The following is a 23,882-nucleotide window of genomic DNA, read 5'->3' on the forward strand; positions in this document are numbered from 1 at the left end:
ATATATTTAAGCTGACATTTCAAAACTTGTCACTAACTGTTGCATTTGCCTCTGCACTATTTTAGCTATAATTCAGAAATTCTCTGCCTCACATCCATAATAATTAGAAGGACATGGTACTTGTTGGTTTTTTCCTGGTTTCATAAATTATTTTAAATCTCTGACTGATAAGCAATTCACAGAGCTGTAGCAGCCAAAGAAAATAAATACTTGTATGTCCATCAGAATGTAAATTAGCTCATTACTATGCCAGCTTCTGACCTTTTCTGATGGCTGTATTCTTGCTAACAAAGGCTCTTTGCTATTCATGAAATTGAAATTTAATGCTAGCTTGAGATTCTCTGGTGTATTTTAGATTACATTCTGATAGATTCAGGTGACCAGTGAGGGTTCCAGCTTGAACAGCAAATACTTCTAGCATTCATGACTTTGAATAGCCATCCTTTTTCTAATTATCTGTGAATATTGTTGAAAATGTGTTGCTTAAGCAGGCTAGGTCAGTGAAACTTCATGAACTGTGCAAAAAGTGCTCCTATGTTTAAAAAGCTGTATATTGCTACTACCTGATCCCACAGTCATTCAGGCTTTTGTATCAGTTCTATAAACATAGAAAATTAGAATCATTGAATCATAAAAAGGTTTAGGTTGGAAAATACCTTAAGATCACCAAGTCCAATCATTAACCCAGCACTGCAAACCATGCCCTAAAGGACCACATCTACACATCTTTTAAAAACCTCCAGGGATAGTGGCTCAACCAGCTCCCTGGGCAGTATGTTCCTGTGCTTGGCAATCCTTTAGGTGGACAGTTTTTCTCCAAATATACAGTCTAAACCTCCCCTGTGCAACTTTAGGCCGTTTTCTCTTGTCCTATCTTTTGTTACTTTGGAAAAGAGACCAGCCCCCACTTCACTACAACCTCCTACCTGAAATGTGTAGAGCAGTAATGCCCTCCCTATGCCACCCTTTCTCCAGGTTTAACACCCCCAGCTCTCTCAGCTGCTCCTCATCAGACTTGTATTCCAGATACTTCACTGGCCCTTTGCAGGCCCGTCTCTGGACCCATTCCAGCACGTCAGTGTCTTTCTTGTCCTGAGAGGCCCAAAATTGATTCAAGGTGTGGCCTCACCATTGCTAAGCACAGGGGAATGATCACTGCCCTGGTCCTGCTGGCCACACTATTGCTGATACAAGCACAGATATTAGCTATAGTGAGACTTCTCCCAGCTGCTTATAGAATATTTCACCTGCCTCTTCATCCTGTTTCAGTGGTCTACAAAAGACTCCCACCCTGTTATCTGTCTTGTTGGCCTTTCCCCTGATTGTTACCATAAACACTCAACCCTGTCATCACATCACTAAGTTCCAGACAGTCAAGACAGCCCCTAACATACAGAGCTGCCCCACCACCTCTCCTTCCTTGCCTGTCTCTTCTGAAGAGTTCATAGTCATCCATTGCAGCATTCCAGTCATGTGAGTCAGCCCACCACGTTTCTGTGATAGCAATTGTATCATAGCTTTCCTGCAGTACCATGGCTTCCAGTTCTTCCTGTTTGTTGCCTGTGCTGTGTGCAGTGGTGTAGACACACTCCAGCTGGGCTATTGATCCTGCCACCTTGTTGCAGGGAGAAGGCCTAATTCATGTGTGACCATTGTCAGCTGCTTTTGTGGTTTCTAGCACATCAGTAACCCTCATGTCTCTGCTGCTGCATGGATGTCTATCGCCTACCTCCACTGAGACAGCAGACCAGAGGACCTCACTAGCCCACTGTCCCACAAACAGTGACATGCAGCCCCCAGGCTTACCTCTAGCAAGCCTGGTTTTATCCCTTACTCCTTTCAAATGCAGTTTAAGTCTCTTTCAATGAGTCCTGCTAACTCCTGTGCATAGATTCGCCACTATGAGACAGCTGTACCCTGTCTGTTCCCTGAAGTCTAAACCATCCCATGATCAAAAAAATAAAACTCACACTTGTGCTGGTGACACCAGGGTCAGAGCCAAGGATTGATCTTCTGGGTCTTCCTGTTGCTTCCTTCACCATTTCCTGCAACTGTAAAACTAGAGGAGAACACTGCCTGTGCTTCTGATTCTTAACCAGTCATCCCAAGGCCCTGAAGTCTCTCTTGATTCCCCTCTAACCTCTTGTTGCAACTTCATCACTGCCTACTCAAGAAATGAATAATAAATAATAATCTGAGGGACGTGTCAGAGTAGGAAGTTTCCATATCTTTAACCAAGGCCTCAGGGAGGCAACAGGCTTCCATAGGAAGTGGGTCTGGGCTGCATTTTGGGCCTTCTGTTCTCTTCAGAAGGGAGTTTCCTGTGACAGTGACCCATTTTTTCTATATTTAGAAAGCAGCTTTGGCACAGGGAGTAGGCCAACTTGACCTCAGCATCACACCCATGCTGGATGAACCACCATCCTTGTTATGTTTGGTTCCACTTGGAGAGCCTCACACCTGCTATGCCTGACACCCAGGAAGGTGAGGCAGTCCCAAAGCAGACGTGCATTGGACAGGCACATGTCACCACTGCCACCAATCCCTTAAGTCACTGTGTTCAGCCAGGGGGAAAGGATAATAAATTCTCTCTATCATGTGTCTTGTCTATCTGGGGAGCCTGTCCCAGGCAAGACAGTGTATGAAGGTTAGAGCACAGTGCTAATAATACCAAGGTCATGGGCTCAATCCCTGGATGGGCCATGCACTTAAGAGCTGGTCTCAATGATCCCTGTGGGTCTGTTCCAACTCAGAATATTCTGTGATTCCAGTAGTCTGATGCTCTTACACTCCCCCTGATACTCCTCAGCCTACTCACCTCCTCCCAGAGCTGTCACTGAGCACAGGAGCTCCTCACTGTGCCAGCAGTCCTGGCACAAGGGCAGTGCACGGCCTGGCACTGGTGGCAGCATGTTCCCACTGGAGCTCCATCTGGGCAGCCGTGTCCCTCATGGTGGGTACAGAGGTAGAGGCTGTGTCTTCCTGCCTGTAGCTGGCAGGGTGTCAGCACCATACCTGTGTGCCCTTCTGTGCCAGCTGCCACCAGAATGTCACATCATGCCCTGTGTGCCCACCATGCTGTTGGTGCACATTAGAGATCCCTGGCCATTAGAGATCCCTAAGGGCTTCTTTTATCCTTTGGAGGAAGGCTTGGCCCGTTGCTCCTGGTCCTGTCAGCCACTGTGGCATGAGCTGCAGGCTGCTGTTGGCCCTCCTCTGAGCTTCCCAAGTTCAGGAAGCTCCCCCATGCACCTCACTGGAGCACTCCACAGCCAGTCATGTCAGCACCAGAGCCACTCGCCTCAGCAACTTCAGTAGGATGAGATCAGGTACTGTTTCCCACGGTGCTCCTCTACCTCTGCATCATTTCTGATAAACTTCTCTGTCTCACACCTAGTGCTACATGTCAAGAAGTCTGAAAATCTGAAGAGCTGAAATATAGACTTGGACTCAAGATGCCCCCCAAGTCATCTGGAGTGGAGATAAGCCAGACAGGGTGGCATGCCAATGGGGTCTAAAGATCTAGCTGACCTTCCTTTGAACTGTCCCTGCTTTTTGCCTAGTACCTTCATAGAGTGATTGTCTGTTGGCAGGAATGTATTCATTCTTTGGGATTACTTTTCATAGGTGTAGTAGGTCAAAGAGTGAAAAACAGTGATGATTTAAACTGGAGCACTACTTCTGTTGCAATTTCACTTGGGTTGAAATCCAGGGCAATTGAGTAGTGGACCATAAAGCAAAATGCCAGCACAAGCAACTACTGAGAATCAGTTTGTACCACTGGGAGTCTTTTTTTCAGGAAAAACTGGGTTTAGTAACATCTGAGCATATATATAGTCATAAAGAAAACAGACATATTTCAGAGTTTTATTAATGTGAACCTGCATTTGATACAACAACTGATGACTGTAATTAGCCTTATCTCAGTGCAACACAGTGCTGTATCATTTACTTGCCGTGCTGCTTGTGTGTAGCCTACTGCATGGAAAAGGCACTGGCTCTAAACATATGGAATGTTGTGGCCTGATCAAAGGTAGTGGGTCATTCATCTCACTCTGATGTGGGATGTGTTGATTTTTGACCCATTGCATCAGGTGCCATCCCAGCTAAAGACCAAAGGGATCCTCCACAGCATGGCACCATCACTCTGAAGGACAGCTGACAGCAGGACTAGCTAACTATGCTTGAAGGGCTAGAGCTCCCAGTCTTCTTACACCTACTCTTTATTTCAAGGTAAATCAACTTTTTGTTGTTGCTAGAGTAAGAGCTCAATATTTAGACCTGTTTCAAAAAGATGGACCTTTGAAAAAATATTATGTAATAATGATTGATTTTGTTAGAAATGGAACTAATGGCCATTCCCTATACATCATCTGATACTTTAAATATTACATGATCAACTGAAACTTTTTATCACCTGCTTGTTTTTATAAGTATTATTTCCATTTATTTTCATTCATTGTCTCCTTTTAGATTTTGTTTACTACAGTATATAAATTAATTGAACGTACTACTTCTCATTGATCATGTTTCTTTTCCTTTAAAGGAGAAAATATTTGAAGAGTAATTGAATTAATGTTATATATTTGTTCTATGTATACACAAAAAATTACCTCTCCCACAAGTATTTTTGGAGGGTATTTTAAATCTTAATCAGTCAACTCAGTCCTAGCATTAGTTCTGTCCACCTAATCTGACCACACCTAACATAGCTCAACAAAAGGTGAACATACAGAGGGAGATACCAGGTGTAAAGTGAATGGTAAGAAACAGTTCCCTGCACCCTGCTAATGCTGAACACCTGAGTCTGATCTCAGTGTTCTCCCCTGTCACATCCATTTGAAGTTAATGAGTATTTGATACCTTTGGAAATCAGGCCCACATAGACAACTGATAGACATTTCAGGGATTCGAGTAAGAGAAAGAAAACACAGAAAAAAAATCTACTGCTACAGTAAATTTATACAGTAGCTTTTCTAGAAAGGAAAACTTTTGCTGAAGTGTTGTCACATGGATGTTGATAAGATGCCCATGGAGTCAGTTAATGCTCTGGGAGTGCTCATCAGTCATCTGTTCAGTGACTTCTGAGCATCTAGGAAGGAGAAAGGTCTGTTCAGTGCTTGAGACAGCTTTGCTCAGGAAGCCATATGCAACAAGGATATTAAAGCACAAAAAAAAAACCCCAAGAAGCCCAGTGAAAGCCAGTGGGCTTTCACCCATTAAAAGTGAAAGTGTGACAAGTGATGTGCAGGGATGTTGACTTGCCCTGAACATTGCTTTAGATTAAAAGGCTTTGTGTTTGATGCTGTTGAGTTCCTCCCTGCAGCACACGCCGTCACTGCAGAAATCAAACTGTTCCCAGGCTTCAGTTTAATTATCCATACACATCTGCCACAGAGGTGAACATCATTAAAAGTCCTGTGACTTAGCAATAGCTATGTTAGTTACTTATGATCCTACCAGGAGTGAAGAACTTTTCCAGGAAAAAATGCAAAATAGTGAGAATAATGAAGATGAAAATGTAGAGAAAATCATCCCCATGGGAGCAGAATAATAACCAAGGGCTGCTTTTGTATTACTGACATTATGGAATTTGCCAAATTCATTATTTTCACTGAAAAAAAAAAAAAAAAGGAAACAAATCAGAATTGTGTCTTGCAAATGCTCTAAGTTCTGCCTGATAAGCTTCTTTTAGAAAACTAAGCTTTTCAACAATAAATCCTTGCTGAAGTGTAATGCATATGATATCTGTAAGAATATTTTACAACAAAAGCATACTTAAATTTGGATAGAAGAAGGAGTAGATACAATGAGTGTGATGTGATTTGTCTTTTGTTACAGGATATCTTCATCAAAAAGGAGAAGTACAGTAAACTGAAGCTGGAATTTGCCTTGATCAGAAAAAAAAAAAAAAGGAAAAAAAAAGTTTTTTCTCCCTAATATATTTGAATCCAAAATCTGTTTTCAGTTCACAGTGTTTTTTTAGTAAAGTTACTACATAGAAACCATCACAGCTCTGATTTCCAGGGAAGCTCATTTTGGAAGGTGGTAAATACAACTTAAAAAGCAATGTCAATATAGATTTTTGTAACACTGCTTTAATAGAAAATGTCAGTCTGATTTTTAGAAAACATATGTTTATTACTGTACCTCAGCTTATTTATTTGAAATTAAACAATTAAAAGGTCCATATGTGTTGGTCACCAGTTGCTGTACCTTATTACAGTTTAAATAGCCAACCTTGAATAAGAAATCATTATATTCTCAAAACTAATTTTGCAGAACCATATGAGGTTATGTATTTTTATTGTTGCATGCATACACGTTACCACAGTATTTTCCTATTAGCACCTGGCTGAATGGTGGTGGTTGCTCTTTAAGACAAGCCAGTAACCCTGCTCTCCTTTCCAAAACTGATGCAGACCTGTACTGGCTGTCTTTACAAGGAATGTTAATTAAAAAAGCACAGGAGTCTTCAAAAAATGGCTACAGCTTACATGGTGAGATTACTGTGAGAAGGGGTGGCTGTCACACACATGGGTGAGCCAAAAGCCACTCATGGTAAGAACAGGCTCCATGAACTATTTTTAGCTGAATCTAAGTTGACTTTTATTATTTCAAATGTGTATGTGGATATGGAGGTGAGGGGTGTTTATATGTAGACATATATAATATTTTCAGCTACTCAAGTTTTTATGAAGACATCACAAGTTGGACAGCAGGGGGTTGGGAGTTTGGGGCAGGTGAAGCAGAAATCTGGAAGTGGAATGAGGTTGGAAGAGCTTATCCAGTATATGTGTCTAGTTAGACATGAGTTGATCAGAAGGTTAAGCAGTACTAATACTGTATTAGTACTTGAAAGATGTTGAAAGCTCCATTCTTCGGAGAACAAATTTCAGCCCTGTTGATAAGTCAGTATCTGTATATGAGCTGATGCCAATCTGCTGGAAGCTGTCATTCAGGTGGGATCCCGCTGTCCCTGGTGGGGAATGCTCACCTGGCATGTCATGAGCACCAGAAAGTCAAGGGAAAATGTGGTGTGAAGTGAGGTCAAACTAAATGAAAGTCCTCTTCTTCTCACTGCCTGCTGTAGATGTGGCTGCAGACGGCCAACACTGTTGAGTGGGCACTGAATGCACATTATTCAGGTATATTCTTCAGGTGGGATTTTAAACCTCAGTTTTCTATGTAGAAGATTTGTTCCTGTACTCATGCAGAGTACTATTTAAAAGGGAAAGTTAGAAGGGAGGGTGCAGCACACCTAAGAAAGTGCATTTTGCTTTTATGCCTCTTCATGTGAAGTTTCTTTTAAATTTGCAGTGTGCTACATATGCAATATTCTCTTGAATTCTTGAATTTGCAGAATTTGCTGCATGTGTTTAAATAGCAGTGATAATTCTCAATGTTTGGTACACAACAATTATCCATATCAGTCTCATATTGAATAACTGATAATGCCATATATTCTGTAAAAGTCAGTTTTGTTTAGATTGGGAAAAGGATGTTTAGTTCAGATGGGAGTACAGATCTTATGTGAGACAACATTAAAATTATCAAGTGATACATGAAAGATGTAATGTAAATTTTGCTTTATGGAACTAGGCCTTCACCCCTGTAGCCTAGCCTGGTTTTTGGCAGAGGTGAGAGATTATCTCATCTTACATGAGATCAAGGTGTAAAAGATGAAATAAAATCAGAAGAATGGATTTTACTATTAGTCCCAAGGTTTGTTACCCTTAGAAATTTTTGCTTATATAGCATCCTTTTGTGCACATATGGGTCTCCAATTTTTTTTTTTTAATTTTCCTTTGGATCTTTTGCTTCTATGGCATCCTATATCTGTTCATTTTCTTAACATAATTTCATGCTGTGTGAATAAATATTGCCTTTTATTTGTTTTGAGTGTAGATGTTGTCATTTGTATGTTGCAGTCTGTGCCCATAACCTCCAAGTTAAATATAAGTTTATATTCTCCTTGTTTGAGCAAATAATTGAATTTTTTTTAATTGAGGGATTTTTTTAAAAAATCTTGACTCGAAGTATATGTCATTGTTTATTTGATTTATAAATACTTACTATATTTTTAATGGATAGTAAAATTTTTATTATAACTCCAGCATAACTTATTTTTAGGTGGATACAGTAGATAAATAGGAAACAAAAAAGATCTTTCAGTTTAATCAGGAGTCATTTTTGATGACAATAAGTTGTGGGAGGTGCACCAGTATCAATGGATAAGTAGAGTTAACCTCTACAAATACTTTATGAACGACAATCAGGGTAATAAGTTGATTTGAGCAAGTTTCAAGTCCTATCTTTAGCTCTGAGAGGAAAAGTACTTTTTAGCTTTCACTCTTATTAGCAGTAGAGAAACATAGGAGGTAGTAAAAAGGTAGCCATCTGCCATCCAATAAGTTATTTAATAAGTTTCTGCTACAGAATCTTTAATACTGAATAGATAGATCTGATAGCCAGATCTATCAAGGATGCCTGTTATCTCAGCTTGAGTTTGCAGATGGAAAGAAATCTATCTACTTGTTAATAAAGCAGTTTTTGTCCAGGCACTGTAGAGTCAGTAAACATAAACCTTTCCAGGATTACTTTTTCAATATACTTTTTTTTTTTAAAAAAAAAAGCACTATCAGGTTACACATCAGCATTACTGAACAGCCAGTGTTTTGCTACAAATGGTTCAAGTGCTTTTACACTGCAAGATATTTCAGTCAAAATTAATTAGGTATTAGGGCAGAAAAGATTATCTCATTATCACAGAATTCTACAAACCTTAAATGTATGTGCAAATATAATTCCTGTTGTGATTTGTCTGTAGAAAGATACTATCCTAATGCTCTCATAATTTTAATTTTCTTTTTAGACTCACTTTAGAAAAAGAAATAATGAAGTCAGTTCTACTCTTTCAGCTGAATTAATTTTTTTGAATGAAAGAGGAGCCTTCCTATTAGATATCTCAGTTTAAGTCCCATTTCTGTTTCTGACAAAACAAATGAACTCTTTGGTTTTAGCTTTTAATCTTAACTAGGAAGGTCCACAGACTTTTTTTTTACCTGCTATTAAACAGAGAATGAGTTTTTTAATGAAAGCCGTGTTGAAAGCTGGTATTTTAAAAAACGTGACCCAATACCCTTTGTAATGCTTCTTTTTATTTAATACTTTGTAAAGGTTTTTAACATTGTACTGCATAAGATAGGAACAGTGTTTACAATGAGTGTTTCAAATTATTTCCTTTTATGAAAAAGACATATCTGGAGTTTTAAACATTTGTAAGCTACAATAGTTGAAATTTAAGAAAGTCACTGAAGTAAGTTATCAGTCAGTCAATAACTGAGGAAAAGGAGATAACTACTTGTGTAAAAGAGGTAGTCATGTATGACTTCTTGCTAACTATGACGAAAAACCAGGACAGTATCAATATAAGCAATCCTCTCAAGACTTGACCACCTTATCTAGACTGATGAAACAGTTATTTTTCTTCAGGCTTTTCTTCTAAAAAAATCTCTTGTATTATTAGGTTTTGTTGATGGGATGTTCTGAATGCTTCTTCCTAAAGGTGCGACTGCGTTTGACACATCAATACCAGGTCATTTGGTGTCTTATCCAATGTCCACCAAGACATTTGGAAGTCCTTTTGATTAGTTCTTTTAATTTCAACCTAATCCCATGCTGTTTGTAAAGTATGGCAATGATCTCAATAGCTCCACTTGCAAATATATATATATATGTATATATATACACATATATATATATTTCTATTTTTTCTTAGAAATTATCCCTTATGTTTTGTGTTTTCACCCCTTGTGTGTAGAGAATTTTCATATCTATCAATATTACCTGCAGACCTGAATGAGAATGGGAGCATAGACACTACTTAGCCTCCACTCTTTATGCATCAGAAAAAGCTGCTAACATTATTTTTTGTTTATTTCAGGTTTCTTTTCTCCATGGAAAACTCCAAAGCCTGTAAGTTCCCTTTCAAAATTGTACACATTGAGTTCATAAGATGCCTATCATGCAAAGCAAGTTCCTGTAGTCTTTCATCTACCCATCCTGTTCCCAACTCATGAGACACCTCTCAGTAGTGCCCCAGCACCAGGGGTGGCCTCCCTGCTAAGTTCTGAAGGTCTGTTGACTTGGAGTCTGCCAGAAGTGGTCTGGAAAAAGGAAAACCATAATGTTAAGATGGGTTGCAAGAACCAGAAATGTGGTGGCTTAAAATGAAGAGGTCTGGAGGAGAAGGCAGCAGAAATGAGGCCAGTCTAGTCTTCTAGTTGGCAAATTCTTTGAAATTAACAACATTCACTTTTCCTGGGTTACAAGTGGCTTGAGTTTAGCATCCTCAAAGGGATTGTTATTCTTTCTTGCATTAGGAGATCTAGAGCTGCAAATAGTCACACTTCAAATAAGAGCTTGGGCTAGATAACTGACTGAGGTGCCTTCTAATCAACTTTTCTGTGTTTCTGTGATTTTGACAGTAAAACCCAAGGTGTAAAGGCTTTTCCTACTGTAAGACTGTAAGCAATGACTTTATTTATTCTGTTGACACCACATATAATTTTTTGAATTTGCGACAGCATTCACAGTATAAAAAGAAATCATAGGCTACTATTTTTGGTTGTCTGGTTTGTTTTATTGTTGCAGGTGGGGGGTTGTTTTGGTTTGTTGCTTGTTTTTTTTTTAATTTGGCTTTTTTATTGAGATTTGACAGACCTTAGAGCAATTCCTAATTCTCAACAAGGGTGTGTAGAGGAAAATAGATCCTGACGACTCCTAAGAGCAATAGGAATAACAATAGCAGTATCTTTTAAAGAGCTTAGAGCCTTCTTATTGGGGAGCAGGCAGAGGAAGTACATTGAATCTGAACAACTTTACATACTCTCATATTGGATCTCATGCTTAAAGTATACCAAAACAATTTTTGTATCCTGTCAAGTACAAATAGCACTTAATTAATCAGCTGATGCAACTTCATCAGACTGCTTCAGCTTGTGGTGGTTTTGGTGTAAAAGGACAGAATCTGTATACAATACATTGGAATAAGTCTTGCATAAGTTGCTTTACTCATCTATGGAGCAGGACATTCATGAAAATAAATCAGGTTATTAAGGGCTAACTTGCTCTCACCAGTCTAAGGCTGCTGAATGGCTGGGGTGTTCAACCTTTAATCTCAGATAAAAAATGATGACATAGATAGCTTGGAGCTCACTTGTTAAAGATACTCATTTGAAGACCTCCTCCTGTCCATACTTAGCCTCTTCATGTACACATCAAATATATAAATATCAGTTCCTGTGGTTCATATGTATATAAGTGCATATATTATATATGTATATCATATATAATATCAGTGCAAAATATATGTATATCATATATAATATCAGTGCAAAATGACCATGAGCAATGTCACCAAACCATTGCCCCAGTTTGGATTTGGTACCCTGCACTCACTACTGTGCTTACTTTCAAGAATGCCTTCTTTTCTGAAGCAGCATCAGGATAACTCACATTACTGAACACTAGGTGACTGTTTAATTAGTTGATATGGGTTTGGGAGATATAATTCCCCTTCTGTTTATCTACTTATTTAGCTGGTTGAACTTCACACTTGAAGATTTAGAGCTAACCAGGAAGCAAGAATTAGATATATGGGACCCAGTAGGGTTTTGCCAATTGTTCTCCAGTTTCCTTTCCTTTCACTAGGGTAAAGTTTGCTCATCAAAGATCATTATATTTTCCTTTCTTTTTTTAAATCTTTCTTTAAGTATTTTAATTTTGTCCAGTTTCGCATTTTGAAAGAGGTAAGTGGTCTATTTCGCCAGCACTTTCCAAGAAATTAAGAATCTTTCACTTCTAGGCAGACATGGCCCTTCATGTCTTTCATCTTCATAATGACACAATAGACAGCTTGGTTTCACTGGCTTGTGTTCTTTTTTTAGATTCCTAAGGGAAGGTAAAGCCTAAACATATTTCTCCTGTAATTTCCTTGATCATAAGGAGCTTGAATTGAGCTCAGTTCTCCTTTCGTATGTAGACGTAGGGGTCATAATCAGGTGTGTTTCTAGAGACCTTTGAATTTACACTTCCATAATGCAAATATGTACTGTATATGTGTTTATACCTACTTGAGGTAATTTCTTTAGGGCTGTCAGAAGTAGTACTGTGATATTCATGTGGCTTACCACACAAGCTAATTTACCCAAAGGGTAATTATTTGCAGAGGATAAATTTGCCTTGTACATTCCTGTACCTAAGCTATTTCAATGGCAACTCAGGTATTTCCATATGCCACTGTATTGCACAGAATGTACATACCTATAGTTTTGAATGAACCAGCCCTACTTACTGCTGAAATTCTGACAGAAGCACAGCTTGAATTATACTACTATTTTATAAAAGAATGAGGTCCTCGACAACTAAAAAAGGCCAATATCCATAATCTGTTTATTCTTAAGTATGAGTCTGGGATATTCAGCAGGACAGTTATTCAGCATATTCACCAAGGAGGACACTAAAACATCTGTAGTTCACACATACTTGGTGTGAAAAAAGCCTGATGCAGTTAATCATCAGAACAGAGTTAAGCCTACCTGCTGACCCAAACACATTCTGAAACCAAGGAACTAAAGACAAATGATAATCGCAGAATTTGTAGAGCAAGTTCTCTGTAAACCTGCAATCATCTTTGATAAAGCTCTGCTGATACAACAATAGAAGTCAGTGGACTTTAATTACAGATCAGTTTGTTTCCAAGAGGCATTTTTTGTGTAATTACCATTGTTGGGTTACGTGTGAGAACACGCTGTTCTGGAGGCTTTACCACCCTTGTCCTCAGGAGGGGTCCTTCCTTGGATAGGAATATCCAAGTACATATTTCCTGGGATAAACATTTGTGTTTTGTTTAATTTAGCCTCTTCAAATAAATTTGCTAATGCAATTTGATTAGTAGCCAACTTCTTAAAAAAAAAAAAAAAGCAGATCCTCAAGCCTTCTTTTGCACAGCCTATCATATCTTCAAGCTTGATGTACATGTAAGGCTGCTAAAGACAGTCTTGAAAAAAGCTTGAACTTAGGTGTCTCATGCATAGACAACAGGCTGCTGTGTACTTCTTTCCTGTAAATGATCTGGAAGATTTGAAAGCCTTATCCTGTGCTTGGAAACTTGGTTGTATAACGCAAATTTAGTGGGGTTTTTTTGAACAGGAGATACTTGAATATATGCTGTAATAATTTTCTCTTTGGTTTTGATTTTCTTTTGGTTTTGGTTTTTTAAATCTTCAATTGAAGCTGTAAATTCTGCTCCCAGTTACAGTTATCTACTTCCCCCTGGGCAGCTAGTTATTTTCATTCATTCTCAGAAGATACAGCATTAAGGTCATTCACTTGCTACACAGTCTGTCCCTTCTTTGTTAAGCACTACCTTGTATTTTGATGATCTGATAACTGTGTCTTCACAAACCCACAGATTCCACCTTTAGCAAATAGTTTCCAGTAGCTCAGCACATTCTGTGAGAGGCACTCCACATGCTTCAGAGGCAATGCTGGGCCTAATCTAACCTGCAATAAATAACATCTTGCCATGTGCAACAAATTAATATGTAAATTTAGCCAAATCATTTTATAAACAGCACAACACACACCTTTCATTTCAAAAGATAGCAAATGGATTTACTATTTTTACAAAACACATCTTCAATAGAAATCACTGTCTTTGGTTTCATTGTGGAAGCTACAGTTTTTGCAAAATTTCATTTTTATTCTCTGTATGTTTTCATTCCAGATGATGGAACGATGGGAGAATCAAGGCAGCCCTCAAACAAGTGTGTCTGCTCCAGCGATGCCACAGAATATTCCCTACCCACCCACTCTTCACAGGAGTTCATTTCCTGATTCAACAGAGGCCTTTGATCCACGAAAACCTGACCCATATGAGCTGTATGAGAAATCAAGAGCTATTTATGAAAGTAGGCGTAAGTGAAAGCTCTCTTGACCCTGCTGACCATTTAGTATTTAAAATTTTGTCTATAGTTTCCTGTAATTATCTTTTGTAATTTAAAGAAAGAAACTACATTTCTTTCCAGTAAATAGAGACCATTGTAAATTATTCAAAAACTTTACACTTATATATTTTCCTAGATCTTGCCTAGATTCTTATGTTTGACTTTCGTAGGTGTTCTTTTTCTTATATTTTTGATCTCAGAGTGTTGACTATTAAATCCTTGATGAAGCACGGTGTACGTGCCACCACATTTTACTGCACTTTTTTTTTCATAGTCAACCAATAGGAAGATGTGAATTTATCAATGAAAAAACTTTCACCTACTTTCACTTCAAAGTGATGTTTAGTAAAGAAATTTCAAATCTATTTGCTTTTATAAAAATGTCTTTGACAAGCTTTCACATTGTCTTTGGTAGTTAGAAAGTAATCCATAGCACAAAGTACTATTTGAAGACCTATACAAAATAGTACTGAGCAACGAGATGCTCATCTTGATTTAATTTCTCTTGTTTTTGGAAATATATCACATATTTTTCACAAGAGTAGAAGGACCTAGACTTATTTACTCCATTTGTAAAGAACATTTTAGCTAAAAATATTGTTCTAAATTGTCTGCAGCCTTTGCACTTACTAAGATCAATTATTTAAAATAATTGACTTTTTTACTGAAAGCTTCTTCACCACTGCCATTACTTGCACATGCCACCTTTCAACTAATTTTATAAATTACTTGAGCCTATAGACCAAAATATGTTATAAATTATGCATAAAATATTGGAGCTGATCCAGACCAGTCCATTAATATTAGTTAGGCCCAGAGACCGGGAATGTTCAAATTTCTTCAGCATGCAAAGGGATAGTCTGAAGAAAATACATTATTGCCCCAAACACTGGGTTGATACCATTCTTACTTGCCTTGGCCCTCATATATTAGTAACAGCATCAGCATCTCCTCTTTGGCTTTGGTATTCCCAGTCCCCACAAGAATGGATATGCTGGAGGAGCAGCAGAGTTCATTTTACATCAACTCCAAGTAAACCCTAATCTAGTCTCAAAGTTGCATTTCATATTCCTCAGTTCTTTGCCACTGTGGCCAGTGCCACCATCTTCTGCCACACTGATCCTATTAGTGGAACACTTTTCAGTATAGATTGTCACCCTTAAAGTCACTTTGCGTAAACCAGACCTTTCTTTTTTTTTTTTTTTTTTTTGAGGGGGACAGTTGTTGAGGTTTTCTGTTTATTTAACAAGTGCCTGAAATTAAGATCCCAAATTTAAATCTATGTACTTAAATAAATTGCTGGCTTTTTTGAGGAATACCAGGTATCTTAGTCACCCTAAATACGGATTTGAGAACTTATTTAGACCCCTGTAAAAAGTATTTAATCTTCAATTATAAACTGTTAGGCATAGAAACTAAACTTTCCAGTATATTTACAAACACCATGTAGCCCATGCTGGCTGGTACTCTCAAGGCAATGTACAAAAAGAGACTATCATTTTTGAAATTTTAAAACTCTTTGAAGTATGGATCAGGATACTGTGTGGAGTAGGCCAAATAGGTTTGAAAGAAGTAGGACTAGTTTTGAGCGAAGATCGGAAGTAGTTTTCAGACATCTCCCTCTTTCTCTTGTGCATTAAGGGCTAGACTAATAAATAAATAAAAAGACTTGCTTGAGCTGACGTGTTATTCCCCGAAGTGATAGAATTTGGTATACGATAAATTAGAAGGAAAATAATCCATTCCATAGTTAGCAAGGATTTTATCTAGTTCAGTACCTCTATTGAAAAAACTCTTAGCTTCGTATAGAGCTCTAACGAACAGAGAACCCTTTGCAAATAATCATTTCTCATATCAGTAGCTTTTAGAAGTGAAGTAGTTTAACAAAAATCTGTACTTTCCACTCAACAGTCAGAACCATCTTCTGTGGTTAAATTCATCAAGCCAAGAGTGCAGACTTCCTGCATTTAAATAAATATCTCAGTAAGACAATTAAGAAAACTTTATAAATACCATCTATACGTATGAGATACATATTAATATAGTATCTTCTTTCATCCTGATCCCCAATATAGGCTGGATCCATGTGTTCCCTTCATAAAAATGTGGGAATATAGATCTCATGTCAACAACAAAGATTCACTTACACCCCAGAAGATTATATATTGCATTACAGGATATATTACACCATTCAATGAAATAATTAAGTGCTTCATTATTATTCATGAATGCTTTCTTAAGTTTTCTGAGCACTTCTTTGACCGACATGAACTCTTATCTTTTACTTATATAATCTACTGTGTTAAGGAGTATATGCTTCACCACAGGAAGAGCTTCTAACACATAGGTTGGAGTTATGCTAAAGCCTGTGTTTAAATGGTATAATTGCATTTGAGTTCTGTCCAAGAGGCAACTGGAAACTGTATGCAAGACTTTTTCAGCCAGCTGCCTAGAAAAACTGAGAATTAAAAATCATGAAGCTGCTAGGTCCAAAACAAGAAAGTGAGAGATGGAAAGCAAGACTGCAGTAACCTCGTCCTAGATTTCCTGCAGTGTCCCATCTTCCAGCTAATCCTGGAAGTTTAAATTCCTTATCTTCTTACACTGCTATGCCTTCAACATTTTCTCTAAGATTTGATTCCACAGTTCCCAACCAGATCTTGTCTGCATTCATTCATATCCCTTATTTATAAATAGCTGCCTCCAAAGATCTCTATTCTCCCTGACATTTTTGTTTCATGAATTCCATAAGCACACATTTTAGCAAATTCAATTTGTCAAGCCTTTGAATGCTTTTATTCTCCACATAGTGCTACTGTTTCCTGAAGAGGGAAACAGCAGGAAGGAAATCCATTACTGAGTCAAGTAATTGTCATCTAATTTGAGTATAGAGGAGGGAGAGTTTCAAGACAACACAGTTTCCTACCATATGGCAGTGTCAAGTTGGTTATTTTTGGTAAGGGCATACCCTAAAAGTGCACAGGAAAAGTTCAGCTACATGGGTTTTTTAAGTACTTCTTATCTCAAAGCAACTTTGTCTTATATCCTAGAAAGACCTTTTCATCTTCATCTTCTGAAAATAGGGCAGAGAAGTGAACAATCATGACCTGGAAAATTAAAAAAGAAAAAAATAGTGCAAGATTTTTGTTTCCCTCACAGTAAAACTCTGGTACTAAATAGTTCATTTTTTTACTTCTATAGCTCTGAATTTCTACAGAGCTTTTTATCATAGGGTTTCCCCACAGTCAGCACTCACCAGGACTTCATAAAAGCCTCCTGCTTCCCAATAAGGGAGGGAGTGAAGCAAGTTATGCATCACAGTGTAGCTCTGTGAGGAGCACAAGCAACATGACTCAAAGCAGAGCAAGAACTAGACGGACATGTTGCCTCTAGCTCATCCCAACCTAATGATAGCAAGAAAGGGGCTTCAAGCAGGAAGCCTCAATGAAAAGTATGATTTTCATTCTACAGGAATGTTTTTCCACCTAAGGAACATGAAGAACCTGCAAGACCCTGTGTGATGGGAGGATTTCGGTTTGTAATGATCACATATGAATCACAAAGCACTACTGCTTCTGCATGGGAAAGAGTTTCGTAGAGACAAGCAAATAATGCATTAGTACAAAACCAGAGTGCTACTCTATTTTTTAAGTTATAGCACCTTCGAAAATTGTTTGTCATGACTTAGCTGTGACCTGTCAGCTCTTCCTTCTTAGATGTCACCAGCCTCTGCTGTCACCTATCACCTGTGCTCAAAGCTCCAAGTAGCCAAAAAAGGAGCGTGAGGGCTTTCCAAAGACTGAGGATTACCACATCATCTAAAACAACTGCTTAAAAGCAAAAAAAGGGAAATTGGTTTATGCTTTCTTTCCTTCTTTCCTGTGTCTCTCTGCTTTTTTTTTTCTTTTTTGTTTTGAGTTTTGGGGGGTTTTTTAACTCTCTTTCCTCCTCTCTGCTGTTTTCTTCTCCACAATGAAGAGAACCTACCTAAATTTCTGCTGTGACATTATTTTCTCAACTGGACACTTTTTCCTTTTTTCTGTCCTACTATTAATTCTAAGCAAAACCTTTAACTCCTTTCTCCTTAAGAAAACTGTTAGATTGTAAGCAACAGTGTGACTCTTCTGATAACCAGGTTTGGGTATAGAAGCTAGAAAATGGAACATCAAACCAGGAACTTCCTATTAATGACAAAATTATAACTTCATATGCAGCAGATTGTTGCAGCTGTAACTGGAGCCCTGGAGTTATCATTAGGAACATTCAGCTGAATTTTAAATTTTTGCTTTTATAAACTCTCCTTATCCTATCTTATATTTTATATTGAACTCTTTTTATTGTAGATTCACAATTTATAAAAACCTTTGTTCAGACACCCCTGCAGGCAGACATGAGTCAATGAGGAGTCACAAAGCTGTTGGGAATCATAGTGCCATGATATTTCTCTAGTTATAATAGAAACTTGAGGTTGTATTCCTCTAAGGAAAGCAGTAAATTAAAACATTTTTTACATTGATTGGGTTACATTTGTACCCACACTTCAGTTAGTGTGGTAGCCAAGGCTGGTGATGTGACACAGAAATGCCAGTAGGATGAATGAGATAAGCCAGTGATAAGCTCTCATTGAAAGTGAAATCTGAACAATTACAGTTCCACCTTTAACTGGAAGGACAAAGGTTACTTTCTTCAAAATCTCCCATGTTATTTTCTCCTCTGACCACAGTATTTTGAATTTCCCACGTCCCTTTCAAATCTATCTGCTGTTTTATGCTGGTTTATGTTGGGGTTTTTTTACTGCCAGAGATTTAAACAAATTGGAAAAGAACCAAAAAACAAAGTTCACCAACAGCTGTGAAATATGTAAATAGGAAATGTATTTGCATAATTAGCCACCATGAAATAAGGGTCACAGACAAGCACTTCAATTCATATTCACGGGCTACCTTTCCTCTGGAGTATCTGAAAACTGCAGGTTTTCAGCACAGATACGCATTAAAGTAGAAAAGATTTGTCGGACAGCATTATACTGACCCATAATGTGTAACTCTGAAAATACCAGTCTTGCAGAAAAATACTAAGGCAATCAGGGTTTCCTAAATTTGATACTCACGGAACATAAAAAAAAAATTAGGTGTCTAGAACTGAATGCATTATCACCTGAGGGGTTTTATGGCATAGTCTACAGCTAAGCAGAATTTTCTTGCCAGTGCTTGTTGGCTGAAAAGCTACAGTTAAAAATTAAACTTAAAATTGAAAATATTAAAAATTGAAGGAATTTTTTCGCATAATTGGTACTACAACTTTTTTCAGACAGATTTTCCTGACAAAAAAAAAAATTGTCTCCAACATTTTTTCCCATTTTTGCTCATTTTTATGGTTATGGTGCTTTAAAATACATGTATACGCATATGTGTACAGATATATATATATGCTGAACTATGATAGCATTAAATACATAATATTCTGAAGTATTGTGTAAAGGGGGGTTTGTATGGTTAAAGGGTTTGGTAAGCAAGAAAATCAGGTTCTAGTTTCAAACCTTCCTTGTATGCAGTTTACCATACCTTTCAATATTTCTATTCACCAGTTAGTGCCTTTTATGTCAGTAAGTCATGCCTGCCTTCACTTAGTAAAGAAAAGTATTGGGAAATTGCTAATTAAGGTGTTTTATCATCAAACTATTCCTTGACCTAGAGTATGAACAGCTGAGGAATAGGAAGGGAATTTCTCAAAGCAATTTCCAAACAGTGAGTGTTGGTGTTTTCCTTGCATCTATTGCTACCCCAAGCAACAGCATGTAGATGGTCTAAGAACTTATATTACTAAATGAATATAACCGTTTCTTTTTAATAAGAGATGGTATCTAATAAAAGGAGAGGAAATTTAGCAGACTAATGTCAAATGATTTTGTACTGTTCGTCACTGTAGAAAGAATTACTCACCATGACAAAATGGATTTGTTGCTTATATGAACTGACAGTGAAACCAAAACCATTTTCAAATGGAATTATGAGTATATCATCATCACAGTACCATGGATGTAAAATGATTTTGATTGCTGGATTGCAAAGTAGGTCCCTAACGACCTCTGCTAATATGAAGTGTCAGTTTTACAGCTGATGGTAGTGTTAAGGATGCAGTATTTCTGTCTCTTTAACAATTTACACTTTACTAAAAGGTAGAAAAATGGGTTTTGATCTGTAAAGTGGAAGCGTGAACTTAAGAAGTCAAAGTAATAATTTAAGAGAACTGCCTTGTAGGCATAGGGGAGTTGGGCACGTGCATGAGACAGGTGGGTGCTGCATTGCCTATGAACTGTGTCAAACTGCTGCTTGCACAGCTTTGGAAAGGACATTGAAGCATAATCACTCTCATTCTTCTCATTTGCGAAACTTCTATTAGCCTAAAGCATGGCTAGTACTGAGATGCTGAAATATAAATGTTCCCTCGTGCTAGTTTTGTTCCAGGTATTTAGCATTCAGCAAAGTCCGATCCAGAAAACAACAGAATATGGAAAATAAATATTATCATCCCTACCTTTCTTCAACATAATTCTTCCTCCAGAGAATACCAGTGGCTCCAGTGGTGCAAATAGAAATACCCTTGTGTCACATTGTGGGTGAATTGTTCTCCTATGGCTGTATCTTGACAGAAAACAAACCCACTACTTTCACCATTGGTTTCATTTAAATCAGGATTATGTACCAGGTCTTGTTTATTGCTTGTCTTTTTTCACAAATATTTTACAGTTTTCAGTTTAAAAACTATGAGTGTAATTTAATTTAGACTAAACATGAAGGCAGGTATGCAAACTTTTTACAGTTCTGCCTTCTAATATCAAAATTAATCTTGGCTTTGCATTCATCTGATATGCAAAGAATCATAAAATGATTGCCATAGAATGGTTTGGGTTGGAAGGGATCTACTTCCAACCCCCAAATCTTGATGTATGGCAAGACTTCTCAAAATGCACAGCTGCATCCTCATTCTCAGGAGCACAGGGAGTCATCACCATGGTGGAGATTTGTTCTGATTACAGTTATATACAAATATATACAAATAACAGTTCAGAAGATTTCTTAGATTTACTTTCCTGATTCTTGGTTCTAGGACAGGTTAGCTGATCTAAAAAAAATTAAATAAGTGAATTTAACAAGTATTTTATTATACTTCCAAGCTCTACTTTGTAAGTACTTCATTCCTGTTTCACATGAAAGACTACAACTACTCATGGCAATGCAGCTGCAGAGGTTCAGCCAAAGGCATCATAGGGAGAATACAGAAATCTTATGTAATCATTTTAAAACTTTCAGCAATTTGAATGCCTCTTCATGGTGGCAGTGTTGGGTAGACTTGTCTCTTTGTCCTGACGTCTCCAAAATTGCCTTCTTCTGCCTCATTTCCAATAAGGTAGAGGCAGGACATTTAACGTATTTTTAAAAATCCTATTAAAAGTTTAGAAAATTTCAAAATTAATTTAATAATAAATAAATTGAAAGTTTCAAATTGCTTTGTGTAAAGGTTAGTTTCCTATAAACCTAATTGACAGATTTTTATAAAACAAAGCTTGCTAGAGTCTCGCAATATTCTGGTAAAATTACCAGTTCAATTTATTCATAGCAGATAGAAGGCACCTGGATGTGCACAAATGACATGCATTCTGCTCAGCTGAGGACAAGGCTCAGCAGTCCTTCCTCCTCTGTTGGAAATTGCTTTTCTGTAGGGTCTTTGAGCACAGAACTAGGTGAGTTTTGAAAAAACTATCTCTGCATTTGACAGGTGAAGACAGTGCTAATTCAGTCCCTTCCTCTATGTTAAACATTCTTCAAAGATCCGTCTTCTTTTGAAGTTTTCTACTATTTGCTAACAGTTTGCTTGTCATATGAGCACAGCTATTTAGAGGATGTATTTTGTTTTCCAAAGTGTCAGTGACATTATCACAATTATCCTGTGCTGCACAGAGACCCATACTGCTGACAGCAGATTCTTCCTAAAATGAACATTGCTTTCCTATGGTTACCAAAAACACAAATCTGCACTTAGGTTTATCTTTCTGGTGATTAGACATTTAAAAACTGTAAGGCTTGATTCGGCATCTTCAGCGTAGCACAGCTCCAAGTTTTGTGTGTGTGAATACCTAAACTACAGTGAAAACACATGCTAGGTGCTGAATGGTTGATTACAAGATGATAATTAACTCTGTGAGAACCCACATGAAGTTCTGCAAGGCAAAGGAACAAAAGCCATATCAGACTTCATGGGATTACCTTGAAGGAAACCACCTCACTGACAGGCACTTTTGCTAGACCACAAATAACAGTTCCCAAAAAAGGACACTGCTAACTTACCTAAAATCTATGGCTGGCTGTCTTAACAGAGCAAGTTGTTCCCTAACTGATTACAGTTTGAGAATGGTGATGATTCTTTCACTTTGCTGCTTGAGGCCAATTCTGGGTGATATTAGAGTGACTGCAAGCAGAAATGGAAACACAGAATGAACTAATCTTACAGCAGTACTGAAGAGCAATTCTAGCTGAGTGACCAAGAGAAAAAGCTTGTGTGCTTTCAACCCTAAAAGCTTATTGAGACTATCAAGATGAAATTGCTTTCTCTATATTAAAATCATTTTGTCTCTTTTAAGAATTCCATTAAAATCTTGAAGGGCTGTGATTGAAAAAAATCATTTCTCCAAGTTTGCAGTGGAGCAGCATCAGTTTCAAAGGCTTTGGTTTTCAGGAGCTGTGCTGGTGGAATATTTTACATTTAGATAGCATGTCTCACCTGAAGGATCCCAAATCACTGTACAAAATCCGAAGTGTGTGAAGGAATTGCCTCCTTTAACCATCAAAGTAAAGACATGCAGCCACCTATAACGTCAAACAGCGTAGCCCACATAACACAACTCAATGCAGACAGTAAACACAAATACTACAAGAACACCAAATCCAAACAGATCTCCCCATCCAGTGGACCTACATTTGGACAGGTCATGGCTATTATCTAAATATCCTTACCAAAAAAATTTTAAGACATCTCCAATTCTGGGAGACGTCTTTTGGGAAATATCTTTGCCCTGTTACAACCAGTTGAGTACTATCTCAAGTGAACTCTGAATTACTCAGCTGCTGCCATTGTAGCCCATGCTGCCTTTAGGAAGCAGTCCACCAGAAGGCAAGTGGCTTTAGTCCAAACTCTTTCAAAGCGATGCACAGTTTCCCACAGAGGAAATCCTGTATTATGTCTCTCACCACACCCTTCTGTCTTAGGAAGATAGTGTATACTCATAGGTTGCATCACTGTCCTACAAATGCTGTTGCAAAAGACCTTACCCCCTTTATAGCATGAAATATGCATGGTATGGTATTCTTGCTTAGAATCACATAAATGGGATACTTTATTTGCCCTTTTGTTGTGTGTAGGCCAATAGAAATCACCTCTGGTTTGGCATGTTTTGCAGTTCACTCTGGATGCTACCAAGATAATAAAACAGAAGTTTTTGTTCAGAACATTTCAAAATTAGCAAAGGAAGCATGACTGAATTCAGCTATGAACTCATCCAGATTCCTCTAATGCAAGCAAAGTAGTTTTATATGAAAACAAGACAGTTATTTGCTGCACTTCATCTACTGAATTACAAATACTTTGAAGCTACCTGCATAAAAAGTATGTTAAAGGGATTTACGTGCATTTACCTTCATGTACAGTCAGTTGTTGTTATTGGCAACATACCTCCCTCTAGCAAAATCTTCCTCTTCTTGATGATAAAAGACATTTTGCAATTGAGTTGTATAAAAGCAGGGGTCAAGTCATCCGTGGTCAAGTCATCCAAACACACCCATTAAACTTCCCCTTTTATTGCTGTACTTGAAT

The 23,882-nt window shown here is 37.8% G+C and overlaps 1 protein-coding gene across 11 annotated transcripts in view; it reads left to right on the top strand.

The window, feature by feature from the left end:
• MAGI2 (membrane associated guanylate kinase, WW and PDZ domain containing 2) overlaps positions 1-23,882 on the top strand; it is a 717,920-nt gene that overhangs the window by 616,050 nt on the left and 77,988 nt on the right. For 9 of the 11 annotated variants that reach the window (XM_039570838.1, XM_039570837.1, XM_039570839.1 and 6 more), the window contains 2 exons: positions 9,947-9,978; positions 13,793-13,982. In XM_039570838.1, the coding sequence (XP_039426772.1) occupies positions 9,947-9,978; positions 13,793-13,982 (222 nt within the window). The remainder of the gene's footprint in view (positions 1-9,946; positions 9,979-13,792; positions 13,983-23,882) is intronic. The other 2 variants (XM_039570830.1, XM_039570832.1) reach the window with 1 other exon arrangement.

This window comes from Corvus cornix, chromosome 1A (genome assembly GCF_000738735.6).
Source record: "Corvus cornix cornix isolate S_Up_H32 chromosome 1A, ASM73873v5, whole genome shotgun sequence".
NCBI classification, from domain to species: domain Eukaryota; kingdom Metazoa; phylum Chordata; class Aves; order Passeriformes; family Corvidae; genus Corvus; species Corvus cornix.